Here is a 17,227-nt window from a genome sequence, read left to right on the forward strand (position 1 = left end):
GCTGGTCACATGACCCCGTCATTGTCGCCGGCAGGCAGCCATGTTGAGTGTGGCACATGACAGCGATCTGTAACATTGCAACGCGTCAAAAATTGTCACTAATAATACTTTTCTTCCTATTTAACAGCTGGACTGAGAGATCTGCTTTATTCTGCCCACGGACCCCAGGAATAAATATGGGCCGGTCACGTGACCCGAGTGCTTCGCCTATTGTCGGCAGCCATATTGAGTGTGGCACAAATTATTGACGTAACTTTGTACCACATAATTAGACTGATTATGGCAAACAGGAAGTTCACAGCTGGATGAGCTAATATACGGAAGGGTAACATTGTAACGCAGGAAGTTATGCCGCGCGCCGGTGTACAGTTGTAACAAATTATTATTAAAATTAAAGTTTACTTAATGGAATGGCAACGCCGTCATGTTTAGGAAGCAGTCCCGTGGACGGGGATTTAAAATAAATCAGTCATCAGTAGGCATTGCATGGGCTCTGTGCAAAGAATGCGTTTTTATTTCCAGATACTATATTTTAATTTAGCTCTGCCTTAATCAACACTGAAAGAAAATCATAGTCTTTAAAATGATTTCTGCAGCTATCTCTGAGATTTTTACAGAACCTAACCAAAGTGGGACATTGGCTTTATTAATAGCACACTATTCTAAAGTAGTAATCATTTATAAAGTTTATATTGATCAGACTTAGGTTACTAGTGACTTAAATTCACCAATACCTGAGAATGAACACAATTTTAGGTAAATTTACACATCCTGTTATGGATGATGACAATGATATAAAGCAATAAGATCATTGACATTTCTGGAAACTTTGACAAGTTGTTTTTTTTTTTTTTAATTGTCAAACTGTACATGTAAAAATTCACCCAGTTCTGGAACCTATAAATAATAATTGAAGTAATTACTTGATGCTGCCTGGAGTGAATATTAACATCCACACATAAATATACTTAGGAGACTACAAACAATTATCATATGTATAACTGGTAGCAGTAACATTATACACCACTGCCTCTCACTATAGTCTATACTGCAGCTGTGTTACACTGTGTTGGAAAGAGTGATATTTCTGACGTGTTTATTCTACACTGCAGTAAATTTTCCTTCTTTAATCTTCTGTAATTGATATTTATTGAATAAATAATGGTATTAAAATTACAATGCTAAAGATACAATTTTGAAAAAAAAAAAAACTGCAGAAGTTGTAAAAGTCCAGAAAAACGAACTTTTTCTTTCTTTCTTTCTTGTTACACATCCTTCATAAGAGCTACTGTACAGCAGCTGGTGTGAGGAGCGCTCTCGCCTCTCGGAGTTACTACCACATTCCTCCACACGGTGGCACTATTTCTCAGCTACATCCAATGCCTTTTAACAGCCACTTGGAAGAAACCACAACCACTTCTGTTACTCTATGGGCGCCACCACATGATGGCACTTCCTTGTATGGAAGAAATCACACCCTGCAGATGCACAAAATGCATAGAAGTAACAAGGGTCGGTGGGTGGGGGTGGGGGTGGGGGGTACAGCAGGTCATGCACCCCCATTGTTCAAACAAACATGTAAAGGTGCAGAGAACAGGACTGAATGTCCCCAAATACCTGACTAGTTCTTCTGCCACCAGTTAAAAAGGGCCACAAGACTGAAAAGTCATACAGATCCACATGTGTGTATCCTATTTTGTCCTGTTCTGAATTTACTTTTATTTATTTAGCAACACGTGGGGGGCACGGTGGTGCAGTGGGTTGGACTGGGTCCTGTCCTCCGGTGGGTCTGGGGTTCGAGTCCCGCTTGGGGTGCCTTGCGACGGACTGGCATCCCGTCCCGGGTGTGTCCCCTCCCCCTCTGGCATTATGCCCTGTGTTGCTGGGTAGGCTCCGGTTCTCTGCGACCCCCTATGGGACAAGCGGTTCAGAAAGTGTGTGTGTGTGTGTGTGTGTGTGTGTGTGTGTGTGTGTGTGTGTGTGTGTGTGTGTGTGTGTATTTAGCAACACACACCTTATTCACCAAGGTGACTTACACTGCTAGATACACTACTTACAATGAGTCACTCATCCATACATCAGTACACACTCTCTCTGTCACTCACACACTACAGGTGAACCTGAACCTGTCTTTGGACTGTGGGAGGAAACCAGAGCACCTGGAGGAAACCCACACAGACATGGGGAAAACATGCAGATTCTAGACAGACTGAGCAGGGATCAAACCCACATCCTCTTGTACCACCCAGGCACTGTTGCTACTTGCTGTACCACTGTGCCACCTATGTCCTGTCCTCTCCTAAGGTCTCACGTATGGGCACTGTTAGAAGAGCTCTGGTTGTACCAGTTACGGTGTGAAAGGGTGTAACAGTGTTTCCCTGATGAAGGGCTCAGAAATCTGCCCAACAAGGCCTGCAGGATCTGCAGGTTTTAACTGTACCCCCCGCTGCCCCACTAAACCGTTGCGCTAATGGGCGAAAGAAGTAGCCCACCCTGCCCTTGAGCAAGATTTTGTATTTCTGCTCGAGTTACTTGTGGAGGTTGAGATTTTCTTTTAGAAACATTTAATTTCTTTCAAAGTCTAGTGGTAAATGTTATGCAGCTATTATGTTTTACTGGCACCCGTTTTATTGGCTAGGATCTTTCCTTTGGTTAATAATGGTGTTAACTTGTTTGGATTCTTTTGCTACAGGAGGAAAAAAATAAATAAAAGTCCCTTCATTTTACCACAGCATTGTCATTGAATGAGAAACAGTATTTTTCATGTGACATAATAGGTGTGTAATGACCAATTCCATATGTTGGTTTAGAGAAAATCATGTGTGTCGTAGAAACACAGAAGTAGCGCAGGTGCAAAAATAATGTTTTCATTTTATAAGTGTATTTTAACATTTGAGATTTAGATTTTAATATTTTATGCAAAAATAATGACCATCCCTACAGGGTTCGAATTATTTCAAGCAGCATTGTCGATCATGAGTTCTGGAGCAATGTGCTCTGAACCGAAGAGTTGGATGCATATTTGACTACATATCCAAATTCCATGTTTGGTGGAAAGCAAACACTGTGTTCAAACATGAGAACCTCTCCTGTACCATCTTTAAAAGTGATGGCAGGAGGATTGTGATTCGGGGCTGCTTTGCTGCTTCAGGGCCAGGACAACTTGCTCTTCTTCAGCCAGCTATGAAATTCCAAAATGCCTCGTGGAATAACGTTGCGGAACATCAGGATGTCTGTCAAAAAATGGAAGGTGAATCGAAATAGCGTCATTGAGCGGGACAACGAACTGAAACATATAAGCAAATCCATAAATCAGTGCACTAGTAAGGAAAAACAGGCAAAGTCGAAGTTTAGGTTTAAACCCAATGAATGATGAGAACTGGAAACATGCTCTATGTGCAAAAAAACCTCCAAACATCAAGCAGTTGAACCTCTTCTGTTGGTAAGAGTGAGTTAAAATTTCTTATAGGTGTAAGAGACTGATAGTTCCAAAAAAAAGCTTCCAAGTTCAAGTTGTTTTTCTTGTCATTCCTCAGTATAACTTGGAACAAAATGTCATTTCTCCACAGACCATGGTGCAACACAGCACAGGAGTGCAGAACAATAAATACACAGGACAAAACAAAAAAAGCGCTGTACTGAAGGCAGTTTGTAGCGTATGGAGTCATGCTGGGTTAGCTGTTTGACTGTGCCAGGTGAGCGTTGGGAGGCAGCAGGGTGTTGAGTAATCTGACTGCCTCATGGAAGAAACTGTTGCGGAGTCTGCTGGCGGTGGCACGGATGCTCCTCTACCTTCTGCCATATGGCAAAAGGACGAAGAGTCCATGAGAGGGGTTGTCCACAATGCTGGTGGCTTTGCAGATGCAGCGGTTGTTATATGAGGTGTCGATGGTAGTAGAGAGACTCCAATGATCTTTTCAGATGTTCTCACAATTCGCTGTAGGATCTGGCGGTCGGAGGCTGTGCAGTTCCCGTACCACACGGTGAGACAGCTGGTCAGGATGGTCTCTTCTTGGCTCAATTCAGCCTCTGTAAGAAATGAAGACGCTCCTGGGCCTTCTTGGCTAGGCAGGTGGTGTCGAGAGTCTAGGAGAGGCCCTCCGTCATGTGCACACCAAGAATCTTGGAGCTTTTGACTCTTTCCACAGCTGTTCCGTTGATGTGCAGTGGTGAGTGGTCTACTCGGGTCCTCCTGAAGTCCACAATCATCTCTTTAGTCTTATCAACATTTAGAGATAGATTGCTGTCTCTACACCATTCTGAGAGCTGGGTCACCTCCTCGCTATCCGCTGACTCATCATTGTTGCCGATGAGGCCAACAACTGTAGTGTCGTCAGCAAACTCGATGATATGATTTGAACTGTACTTTGGAGCACAGTCATGAGTCAGTAGGGTTTCATGTGCTTATTTCAGCAAAAAAAGGCCAACACATGGTAATTAATCCAGACATGTTCTCCCTTTTTCCATCAGAAGAAACTGTATCCGTCCATCCATCCGTCCATCCGTCCATCCATCCATCCATCCATCCATCCATCCATCCATCCATCCATCCATCCATCCATCACCATTTGTGCAATCCAGGGATGGGGTGGTCTAGAACCCATCCCCAAAGTACAGGTTATGAAGCAGGGTAGATGGATCACCGACCATGATCACGAAGCTTAAATTGACAAGATGTCAGTCTTTGCAGGACAGTTCCACATACACTTATTCACTTACATTATGGTTAATTCAGAAACTGGAGGGAAGCAGAGCACCCACAGGAAACCTGCACAAACATGCGACAAACATTCAAACTTCACACAGACTGAGCTTGATTTAAACCCTCAATCCAGGAGCTGTGAGATACATGTGCTCTATTGAATTTTCAGATGAAATAATTGTACAAATTTCCAGCATTATTAAATACTAGAAAAATTTTTCACTTTAACCAATTGATAGCACTTCAGTGAGGATGAGATGTCCACGTAGTCCACATCAACATGTGACATAACTCAGGTGGCAGAACTTTCTAGACTTTTGAGGGGGGGTACTTACATTTTTATGCCACTATAGAAACATCCCATAATTCAGGCCCATTGTGGACCAAGCAGAGGAGAAGCACAGTCCACTCACCCATTCCTGGAAATAGAAACGACGACTGGAGAAGGTGGATCACAAGCGCCACACTTTTGGCTTTGGTCTTTACCAATGTCGCTGTCATGCCCATGACCACATCCCAAACATAAGCACCTGGTTGTGATCAGCAGGGTAGGGTATAAAAGGTGCCACTCCACCGCACCCAGGTCACGGAATGTCGTAAGAGGCAACTGTCCCACCTGCGTTCTCAATGTTTACCTTTGCCTTGCATGACCTTCGCCTCCCATTCCCCTACCTTGCTCCCTTGTTCACCTCCTTATCCCCGAGCCCTTCGACCATCACCTCGCCTCATTGACCACGACCTCGGCTCATCCCTCGGAACAACGTTCGCATGGTTTTATCGCAAGCATAACAATGGCGGGGGGTGGATGTGTCCCCTCGGTGCTCAAGCAGACCTTCACAGTAATTGTGCAAACCCCACCAATACTTTTTGGTTCCCCCATTTACCTGTAAGAGGAACAGCCTCAGCACTCACTGGAGCCGATCACTAGTCTCATCCTGTACTACTGCAGGGGAAGTTGGTGGGGCAGTGGTTGGAGCTGCTGCCTTTGGACCCAAAGACTACAGGTTTGAATCCCACTCCTAACTGTCTTACCCTTGAACATGGTAATTACCCTAAAATTACTTCAGTAGAAATCACCCAGCTCTATAAATGGGTAAAAAATTGTAGGTAAATTAATATTGTAAGTCACATCGGAGGAGAGCATCAGATAAATATCAACTAATTGACTGATTTCTAAGCCCACTGCATAAAATTGTCTATTTTTCCAAAATTGCCTAAGTACGGAATAACCCTTAAAGTGGGGAATCTCTCAATTTACAGTAAATATTATCCTAAGGATGCAGTTATGAAAATTTCTATACTACATGATCAATTGTATCAATAATCTTTTTTCATAATCAACGAAAATATGTTTTGAGGTGCCCTCTGTCACACGTTCACTTTATTATATAAAGCATTTTAACATAATGGTATGATACAAGAAATGGAAGAAATGACATTTGGGCTGAAGTAGCATGAAAAAAGTCCCCTAACACTGATTATGGTAAACACTGTATTCAATAAAATAATTTTCAGAGAAAAAAATGCTGTGCTCTTTATAACGTTGTTGATAAGTTCTGAAAAGTAACTATGCATGAGGCTCCTGGGAATGTTCATAATTGCACCAGAAATTCTCTATGATCACCTTCAATTACTCTCCCTCTAGTTAATTCATCAGGTTTACATTTTTACCAAAATGTGGTCATTTCTTACTGTTATCTCTCATTAAAATGTGCAGACAACATGAAGTCTTTCGAGATGTATATTAAACATAAAAATGGAACTACCGATTGCCATAATTTATAGACCCTGTAGAAACTGTGCGTCCTCATCGGATTTTAGTCCCGATACAATTAATGTACGTATTTAATTTTAATATTGACACTGATGTTGAGATAGATGCACTGCAGAAAATCTTTCGAGCTCTCCTGGATTCTTTGGTATTAACCAGTTTTAAACTGGATTAACATATTGGAATGGGTTAGGGTTAGGGATTACAATCGCTCATTAAGGCTGAAGCAGATGCCCAAATATTAATGCTTCACTAGACAATCACACGGTTTCTGAGCATCGTTTCATTGCCTTTGACGTGCTGCTACCTTCCTGAGGAGCTCAGCAGAAGACATCTAGATGATGTTCCGTCATAGCTTGCCGACAAAGTGCAAAAGCTCAGTATTTTGGATTCTTAGGCAATTAATTGTCTGGTAATCTGAATTATGAACACATTTGTTTCCCAGCTGTAACACTCTACGCTGCTGGCATTAGCCTAATTTTTAAAAAAATATTCCTCCTGTGATGCAAAAACAAAAACCTGCCTTTGCTGTTGCGCATGGTGATGAGAAAGATAACCCCTGCAAAATGATATGAACATTTTTTTTTTCCTGGCTTATTTAACACTTTCTTCACTTTTGAGTCACAGCATTTAAATGATCATATTTACTACCATGAATGAAAAGTTCAATACGACTCTCATTTCTACACACTTCACAGTAGAGCATTCATAAAGGATAAAAAAAAAAAAAAAAATGTGTCTTAGATAGGCTCTTGGGTCACTAGTTATTTATGGTATGTTTAAATAATAAAGTTCCCATCCTAAGGTTTAACATGGAGCACAGAAATAATTCCTAGTAATCTCAGTGAGACAAATAGGGAAATACTTAAATTACTTGTCCTCCAAGAATTACCCAGTGTTTTTCTGCATAACAGTAACCATTTCAGCCGATTTTCAGAGACAAAATAAAAACAAAACACTTTTTAAAAGCCGTTCGGGACTCTTTTTTGCCCTTAAAATATGTGAATGGAACCGGCATATTGGAGAGAAATTAATTTTATTTTGAAAGGCCGCTTCTTGCGTAAATGGCGCCTCAGCGCGCAGCAGCAGAGACACTTCGCCTCTTTCCTTAACAGCCCCTTTAGGTAACTGTCTTTTCCACAGTGCGACACATCTCCCCAAAACCATGAACAAAAGAACGTTTCGACGTGCGCGGAAGGGACCCGCGCGCGCGCGTGCGTTGTTTCACGGCCAGAATGGACTGTGCGCCACAGACGCGCATCCAGGGCCGCGGATGCGTTACGATTGGACGGGTTTATATGGGGGACGAGCAGCTGCTCTTCGCAAGTGTCCACGATTTCAGCGAGCATATGTCACGAGGAATCACTGCTCCTTTCAAATAATGCACATACATTGAGAAGACAGACCTGCAGTCTGGAGGAGACCGTGAGAGAAACAGGTGTTCCGCGGTGCGCGTAACGATGCCTTTGACGCAGGAGTCCCCCCCTCCCCCTCCTCACCTTGCTGGGGTCTGGGGGGGCGATGCCTCGTCTCTATCGCTCGGACAAAGAGTGTGTCACCCCCTCCCCACCCAATTAAAACCCTGAATAAGTCCCAGTGGAGCTTCCCCCCTCGTGCGTCCTGACATTGCCAAACCAATGAGGTGTCACAGACCTCACCAAAAGTCAAGGGCGCACGAGATCGTATTAGGAAGACATTAATAATAACGCGTGATTTTACACGCGCACATACACGCACGCAGCAGATCTGCGCGGTTTATCTTGCTTGTAACACATTTAAAGCAAAGCCAGTGCGGCTCAGCGATAAGTAAGATTACAAAACCTGTCTTGGACACTCAGGCTAAATGTGTGTTCTGGGAAGGATCTGATAACCATATGCTTTCAATAAAATAGACAAATATGGCTGTGAGATAGGGGATGCTGCCTTGCTGCTATAAAAGGCACAAAATAATCCAAAGTAAACGGAATATTACCGCTTTACAAATAACCATTTGATGCCAAAATCCATAGTGGGGCATTTCGGGGCAGGTGTCACTTTTGCTCCTTGATTTTTTATCAGTGTCATGTGTAATATCCTGCTTGTTATGCAAAGTGTAGGCAAACACAGGCGAGCAGTTGCTGTGGAAATTGTAGATATCGGGGAAAAGACTTGGTCTGAAAATGATTTAACAATATTTAACAATGAACGGGTCCGGCTCGAGAGCAGGTGATACCTGCCCCAAGCCTCGTGATTAATACTTCCTCAACTGCTTCACTTTACAATCTGCTGTAATTATTTATTAAACGAAATCTATTTATTATTATTTTAGCAAACAGTGGTACCAGGTGGGGCTTTATTTTCGTCTTCAGCTTTTGTTTGAAGGGCGTTTGAAGTGGCCAATCTGAGTCTGAAAACTCGCTGACCAGATTGTTGCCATCCATTTGTTCCAAACTGCCTGGCAATCCATTGAGTTTTTTTTTTCTTCCCCCTCCTCTCTTGTTCTGACACGTAAAAGGCTACGCATAAAGAAGAAAAGGGAAAGTTCGCATAGGAAGAAGGGGGGAAAAAAAAAACTTTAAAAACATTAATTACAACCCAGATGCCATATGTACACCACTTGTGAGAAGCCAAACAATGTGTCCTTTTCTTCAAAAAAATCAAATGTGCGCCTTTGGAGACGTGTGCGCCTTTGGAGAGGTGTGCGCACGGTGACCAGAATGACCCTAGACACACTTTAAGAAAGGGCTAATTCAGTTTTAATGTGCTGCACGGTTACTTCTTCATGGGACACGCATTGTGTTCCAGAACATTTGCTTTTGATGACAATGTGCACCAATTACAACTGAATAACAAAGTAGACCCGTGCCAAAAAGTGCTCTCATTGTGCTCATCGGGTCACGCAAATGAATCGAGTTATTGCTTTTTGTCCTTCCTAAGATAAAGTCTTTGGAAATTAGCCTTTCGAAGCTCTAATTTATAAATAAAGAGAAGGAAACACTGTGATGTTCCCAGATCCTTGTGTCTGGTCGCGTTCTCTTCAGGTTTGGGGCGCTCTTTTCTCCGACTTTGCAAAGCGCAAAGTGGAAACGGGGCTCCCCTCTTTTCTTCTGAAGACAAATGCATGGCATTTTTTATATGGCATTATTTTTGAATTAACAAAAAATGTATAAGCAATTAAAGATTAAGTCGTAAAAAGAAATAAAAAAACAGAAAAGTTGTTTCATTTACAGACTTGGAAAACTTTGCAATGATGTCCCATAGTTTGAAACCTTCACAACATATTTTCAAAACCCTCCACGGTAAATAATTCCATACATCATATGAAATATCAAAAAAATGTGAATTACCGACGTGAAATTCACTTGCATCAAAGAAACAAGACTGGGATGTTTTTGCTTACTATTTACGTGCCTTTTTCACAGTGACGCGCATCACAGCTCTTGGATACGAACGTGGCTTTAATGTTACCTTAACATGACCCTATAACACAACTACTCATATATTGGATAAAAAAAAAATCAGTTTTGTCACAAAATGTTACACTTCTTTATTTTCTGTCGTATATTTTGCTCTAAATAAGAATGCTGTTCACTCAAAATGGGTAGAATTCCAACCAGTTTAAATCTGATCCCTAGCTAGAAAAGGCAGCATTATTGGCTACACTTTACACACACTGCATATTTATGATTATAGTGGATAGTGGATTATCATTCATTTTCTGCAATTAAAGAATAAATAAAGCATCATTTATTATTTTGAAAAAATTATTTTTATCAGTTCACAGGTAAAAATGTTCGTATAGAGAGACACTACCTTCTTACTCCATTTAATATTAATATTTTGTTGAAAGATATTGGTCTTCTAAACAGGTACCTGTTGGGTCTTTCACATTGGCTCATAAATCTGGGCAACAAATAAAACAGCTGTATTGGGTTTAAATATTTTAAAGCACTTATATTTCTGACATTAAATCGTGGGGACATTTAAATATAACGTTACCAGTAAACTTTATTTTTATGTAGTGCTGTTCTCAGCAGAGCAAAAATAAATGTATTTAGATCTGAAGGTTCAATACAGGTATTCCAGTATTATAAATGGTGTTTTAGAAGGAAAGTTGCCCCTCATTCCTGAGGACATCCTTGCAATGTGCTGGGTAAATGTGGTAAATGTGTCACCTGTCACCATGTCACAGTAACATGTTTTACTTTGCACCTGATACATCGGCTTGGATGTTTGTGCCTTTATTTTTGACATGATATACAATATGGTAATATAAATCAGAAAACATCCCTTTGTTTGGCTTACTCTTTTCTCTAATGTAGCTTACTGTGTTATTTCCCCATTCATACAACTGGGCAATTTTACCAGAACAATTCAGGGTGAGTACCTTGCTCAAGGGTACTACAGCTGGAAATGGGATTTGAACCTATGACCTTTGGGTACAGAGGCAGCAGCTATAATCACTATGCTGCCAGCTTCCCCTCATATAAAATTCCTCAATATGAACTGCTAGTGAGACAATTATTTTAACAATGCATTTATCACTTTGCTCAGAGACATATTTCTATTTGGAAGAAACATGCTGCCCAGCATCCCTGACTCTTGAGTTCATCAACTCTTGAGAATGCAGCTTTTCCTGTGGCGCTTTGGCTTTTGACCCACACCCTGACAGTTTTACACTAGTTTACACTCGTTTACACTATCCGCTCCCCTTTGCGACTTGGTAAGAAGACCGTTAGAATGACACAGTGCCTGGGTTTCAGTCATGGCGATGGATGGTGGAAGGAGTCCCAGAGGTCACCTGCAATTGTGTTGGGCATGAGCGGGATTTCTGAGCATTAAAAATTTGTGAGCAACGTGTCTGCAGTCAGAAGTTAACAAATTCAAATCCCACAAAGTGTGCTCTTTAGATACTCTTGGTACTTAAGTTATTCAAAAACGTCAAGCAGACGAAGGATTTGTGATGCAGTTGTGTCTCCTGCCTCTTTCCATCGGCTGTAGTAGGAAAATACCCAGGAGCCTCGCGCTTTGTTTACTTTTCAGGACTTAGCATTTTTTCTGTGATTTTTTTTATTCTGTATAATGTTTACCATAATCAATGTTAGGTGATTTTTTTTTATCTTACTTCTTACATTTTATGAGCCCAAATATTATGTTTTGTTAATTTTTCCAAATGAAAATATTTTGTTCAGAATATTGGTTACATTTACAACACACATATATATATGGGGTGGAGGGGGTGCAGCAGCACAGCAAGTTTGGCATGTGCCTACTCTGTAGCAGCCTAGGGTTCAAGTCCTGCTTGGGGTGCCTTGTGGCAGGCTGGCATCCCCTCCTGGGTGTGTCGTCTTATTTTACTGGGTTAGGTTCTGGCTTACTGTAAGCGCTGTTGGGGACAAGTAGTTTCAGTAACTTTTTGTTTATATATAGTCAAGACTCATTCCAGAAAGAAAGGGCAGACTCAGTTGCAGAGTGCATGGGTGTTTATTTGGGAATAAGCCAGGAACAGGCAAGGATCTTCAAACAGCGAGGCAAGGAGGCAAGGAGGCAAGGAGGCAAGGAGGCAAGGAGGCAAGGAGGCAAGGAGGCAAGGAGGCAAGGAGGCAAGGAGGCAAGGAGGCAAGGAGGCAAGGAGGCAAGGAGGCAAGGAGGCAAGGAGGCAAGGAGGCAAGGAGGCAAGGAGGCAAGGAGGCTTCTACAACACACTTTCCCCGCTTCTGCCTTTTATGTTGTCATCCTTGTTGAGCCCCAGGTGTAACCAGTTATGCCGGTGGTGTGGGCGTGGCATATATTTGCTTTTAAAGAGCAGCTAACCCTAACCCTACTATCAGGCCTAAAACCTCATGATGACATCACAGGTCGAGGACTAGGAACCTCTCTCAACCTTGCGATAAACAATATTTGTCCTGGTTTGTCCAAGAGTATCAAAACACTTTGCTTATGGTTCTTAATTATTAATTGAGTGGATAAAAATGATTAATCTCCTAAATGAAAGCAAGTGATCGGGCTCAGAGTTGTACTATTAAGAACGATGTTGGAAATCCACAGAAATGTGTCATTCCGGGATTTCGCACACCTGTGGAACACTATTTAACCTGCGCACTTTGAGGAGCTCTGGTAACTATAATTAAGGGGGGGTTGTCCCACTTCCTCTCTTAATGATTAGTTGAAATAATTAGGTAAAAGTAATGTTCCAAGTGTGTACATTGGTAATTGAAGGGCAAATCCAAAAGCATAGACATAATGTGGCTTTTGGAGACTCCAAAGGTCATTTTGATCTCACCTGAATTCCTGCCTCAGTGCAGCACAAGAACTATATAAATAGCGGCCGCACATGCATATTTTACAACTACGTACTATACTGTAAAGTGTGATACACAGTGCGATTCTTTTGTCACATTCAATTAAAATATGTGCAAAATCTCTCTATATATAGTTAAACACACACACTATCTGAAGCTGCTAGTCCCAAGTGGGGTCGCGGTGAGCCAGAGCGTAACCTGGCAACACAGGGCGCAAGGCTGGAGGGGCAGGGGACACACCCAGGATGGGATGCCAGACTGTCGCAAGGCATCCCAAGCAGGACTCGAACCCCAGACTCGCCAGAGAGCGGGACGCGGCCAAACCCACTGCACCACCATGGCCCCCTTATACAGTTATATTTATTTTATATACATTGTTCACTTGAGGGGGTGCGGTGGCACGGTGGTGCAGCGGGTTGGACCACAGTCCTGCTATCCCGTGGGTCTGGGGTTCGAGTCCCGCTTGGGGTGCCTTGCGGCAGACTGGCGTCCCGTCCTGGGTATGTCCCCTCCCCCTCCGGCCTTACGCCCTGTGTTGCCAGGTAGGCTCCGGCTCCCCGTGACCCCATATGGGACAAGCGGTTCTGAAAATGTGTGTGTTCACTTGATTTTTTAATTTAATATGTTTAACTACATTACACACACACACACACACACACACACACACACTGCCTGAAACCGCTTGTTCATTACACTAATCTAACTATATTTAAGTAAAATTGAAAATATTTACCATCAGATTAAATTTACAAGAAGGCCTTCCTTTGGGTTAAGTATCTGCTTGAGAATTACCAACAGAATGAAATATGAACCTAATCTGTTACTTTATTGTGGAGAATCTGCAAAAATAACTGATTATTTACTGTATCGAACTTGGACTGGAAAAGCTGTAACTCTCCATGTCCAATAGCAGTAATACAAAGTGTTTCTTCTAATCCTGGGAACATGTTGCCAGCCCGACCCTTGAGGGCTTTCTTTGGTCGACGGTGTTCTTCATCAAAGAAGTCCAAGTGTCTTCCTCTTTGTGTTGGAACCTCGGGAGGCTGCTGGGTTCCCAGGGTCCCTCCTCTGATTGGACACTTGTCAGGTGCGCATCACCCACACATACCTCGGAGGGGCAACATAAGATAAAGGCAGAAATAAATGGCCATTGTGAGTTGTTCATATAAACAGGACACACGTGTCACACTGATGATCACAGCCGAGAGACGCTGAAATATATGAATCCAAGTGATCGAGACTCTTAGGCGGCGTCACTCTCTGCTCCCTCGTTTCTAAGGTAAGACTTAGTAAGAGCTGTGATTTTTTTTTTTTTTTTTTTTTTTTACTGAGAAATTCCATATATATGGATATTAGGCATGTTTTACCATTTCAGGTTTCAGTTTGTGCATTTTTATATGGCTCAGATTTGGATGTTTTCGTGCGAATTTGTCTGTTTTGTCGGGCTCTTTTTGCGCGTCACACGTACGATTTTATGTATTTGTGCGACCCAGGATGTTACCTTTAATAAATGGCCCCGCTCTCAAGAAGCGGGAGTTTTGCACAGCCGCGGAAGAGAAGAGGTCTCCTAAAGGTCCGACTTGCAGCTCTGAGAGCAGAAACGCTTCCGCCGCGGAGGAGCTCGGGTGCGAAGAACACGTGGAGCCAAACGGAGCGGCTGCGCGTAAAGTTTGCCGAGTCCGCTGCGCAACTGCGCGTCGATCCAAAAAGGCTCGATCCCGAGGGAAGCAGGAGACTCTGCACACCAAGGTGAGGGTGAACCGCAGGATGAAGGCGAACGACAGGGAGAGGAACCGCATGCACAACCTGAACTCGGCCCTTGACGCGCTGAGAAGCGTCCTGCCCTCCCTTCCCGACGACGCAAAACTGACCAAGATCGAAACGCTGCGCTTTGCGCACAACTACATCTGGGCCTTGAGCGAGACCCTGAGAATGGAGGAGCACTGGGGCCACCAGGAGATGATGAGAGCGTGTTTCCACCTTCACGGCGCTTTGGATGCCGAGTGTCAATGTCCCCCCACCTTCTGGACACTTGACTGGGACCCTGAGCCATTCTGGTCGCAGTCATTGGACGCAAAGGGTCCACTTGGGGGAGGAACTATCCAGCCTGCAGAGCCATGGCTCTGACTGCGTGAATGAATTCAGCATTTCTCCCGTGCCCTCTTACTTCTTCCGCTGACAGACATATTTTCCAAGAACTGAACCGGGAAAAAAAAGCAGATATCATTCATTACACCATTAAATAACAGTACATATCTGTTACATATTTCATATTCTCTTTTGTATTTCCAAATGCCACATGAATAAGTGGTTTTGTAGAATGTCTTTCCATTGCTGCATTTAATCTCGACGAGTGGAAGTGATTTGCCGCTCACCTGTTTACAGGCTGTCTCCTCTATGTCTTCTCAGCTACACTTCCATCTGGTCATTCAAGACTTCTTTTGATGATCCTTGTTATATATGTGATTTCGTATTTTTATTTTGTATTCTAAAACAGCTGGGAGTGTGGTACGTTTTAATACTTTGCGTGATAAGTTGTTGTTGCGTAAATACTGAAGGACGAGTCTGAATTATCTTTTGGAACGTGTTTAATTCATCACAGGGCATCTCCGTTTTTGGAGATTCGGCTGTAGTTCGCCTGAAGCCAAAGACCCCCGTAAATGGTACCAGCGGGACAGAGCAGAACTGGACACGACAACATAGGGAGAGAATCAGGACACGGAGAAAATTCCCATTCGTAGATATTATGACACTGGGGCACAAGGTTATGAAATTGAGCGGGGCTGGTCACAGCACTACCCAAGAAGTTCCAAAAAATGTGGCCAGTTTGCAGAATTCATATTTGCCAGCTGGTTGAGAAATAATTTTTCTAGCAGAAAAAAAGTTTCACGCTTGATAAACGAGCTTGAGGTGCAGACCATAAGAGGACAAATCTAACTTTTTTTAAAGACATTTTAAAATGACAAAGGATAGGTGATAGTGTGGTGGTTAGAACTGCTGCTTTGAGATCTGAAGGTTGCTGGTTTGAATCCCACCTACTGCTACAGTACTCCTAAGCAAAGCACTTACCTTACATTACCCTGTGGGACACATGGGTAAATAGTGGTAGGCACTTTAACAGTGAGATGTTGGAGGAAAGTGTCAGATATTTGAATGAATATTATATTCCCAGAGCATATGTGTCAAAGGGCCTGGATCAGCTTCTTTAATGATGCTTTATTATGATCATTAATAATCCCGAACATTTAATTCGAAGCCATTCTGGATACACCTGCCGACCCGCTCCCTCACCACCTTGCTCTCCCACAGACCTTCATTAGCAATAATGTGTGGTCCACTGCAGGGTCGCAGTGGTCTGGAGCTTATCCAGGAAGAGCAAGAGACAGAATGGGGTGGCAGTCTATTACAGAGCAATCACATACAAACATTCATACACTAGGAGGGTTTCAGACTCACCGGTTCACCTGAAACACACCTTATGACTGCGGGGTGGAGCTGAGACACCAGTAACCTGCCCCCCTCCCCCATGCACAAAACATACTGTTCATATTGAGCGAAATAGGGAAGGAAACAGGTAGCAATACTAAGACAGGGATCTGAAATTAATTTTTATTTGCCTCATATGTAACTTTTTTTAACTGAGAATTTTAATTGGATTCACCTCTTTGTTGAAGCAGCTGTAGTTGTTTGGTAATAATCAGGTTATTCATTTAAACATTTCAGCATCACAGCTGGACCCCGAACCGTAACGGCACACAGAAATGTTTGACATGCAGGCTAATGGAAAGTTCGGATAAAAATGAAAAAAGAAAGTAAAATTTTGTACTGCTAATTGTACGGTACATCGAACCGATACATTCTAAGAGATGCTGTGTCCCTTTGCAGCATTTTGCTTGATGGAGTGAAACACCTGGTGGTTACAGGTACGAGTGGGCGCATGCTCGCTCGCCCCCTTGTGGTCACTAAGGGAATATTCATTCTCTAAATGAATATATTCATTCAGCTGACGACTTTATCTAAAGCAACTAATAAATATTAAGCTACTTACAATTTACCCATTTATACAGCTGGCTCATTTTTACTAGAGCCATTTAGGGTAAGGACCTTTCTCAAGGGTACAACAATCAGAGGTTAAGCTCAAACCTCTGACTACTATGCTACAATAAGGAATGCATTCAATTAACTATTGTTGACAAAGTGTTTAACCTGCACAAGAGCTGAATGGTGGGGGGGGTGTAACCGTGCAGGTTCGGCCGGTGCCTGCTGCGTGGCAGATCTGGGGTTCGAGTCCTGCTTCGGGGGAGGACCATGTGACAGCGTGTCCCCTCCCCCTTCAACCTTGCACCGGGTTGCTAGGTAAGGCTGCGGCTGGCTGCGACCCCCGCTTGGGTCGAGCACTTGACAAGGGAAGTGCTGAGTGACAAAACACAAGCAGTCCAGCATCTGTTTTATTCCTTAAAGAATCAAAGGTAA

The 17,227-nt window shown here is 42.9% G+C and overlaps 1 protein-coding gene across 1 annotated transcript; it reads left to right on the forward strand.

Moving 5' to 3' along the window:
• Positions 1-14,164: 14,164 nt before the first annotated feature.
• Positions 14,165-14,926, forward strand: neurog3 (neurogenin 3). Its single transcript, XM_018749412.1, has one exon. The coding sequence runs from the start codon at positions 14,249-14,251 to the stop codon at positions 14,879-14,881; it is 633 nt and encodes a 210-aa protein (XP_018604928.1). The 5' UTR covers positions 14,165-14,248; the 3' UTR covers positions 14,882-14,926.
• Positions 14,927-17,227: the final 2,301 nt, after the last annotated feature.

The sequence above is a fragment of the Scleropages formosus genome, chromosome 4, assembly GCF_900964775.1.
Source record: "Scleropages formosus chromosome 4, fSclFor1.1, whole genome shotgun sequence".
In the NCBI taxonomy this organism is placed as follows: Eukaryota; Metazoa; Chordata; class Actinopteri; order Osteoglossiformes; family Osteoglossidae; genus Scleropages; species Scleropages formosus.

Bases quoted from the DNA above. Each gene is read 5' to 3' on its own strand.
- neurog3 (XM_018749412.1), top strand. From the start codon at position 14,249: ATGTTACCTTTAATAAATGGCCCCGCTCTCAAGAAGCGGGAGTTTTGC.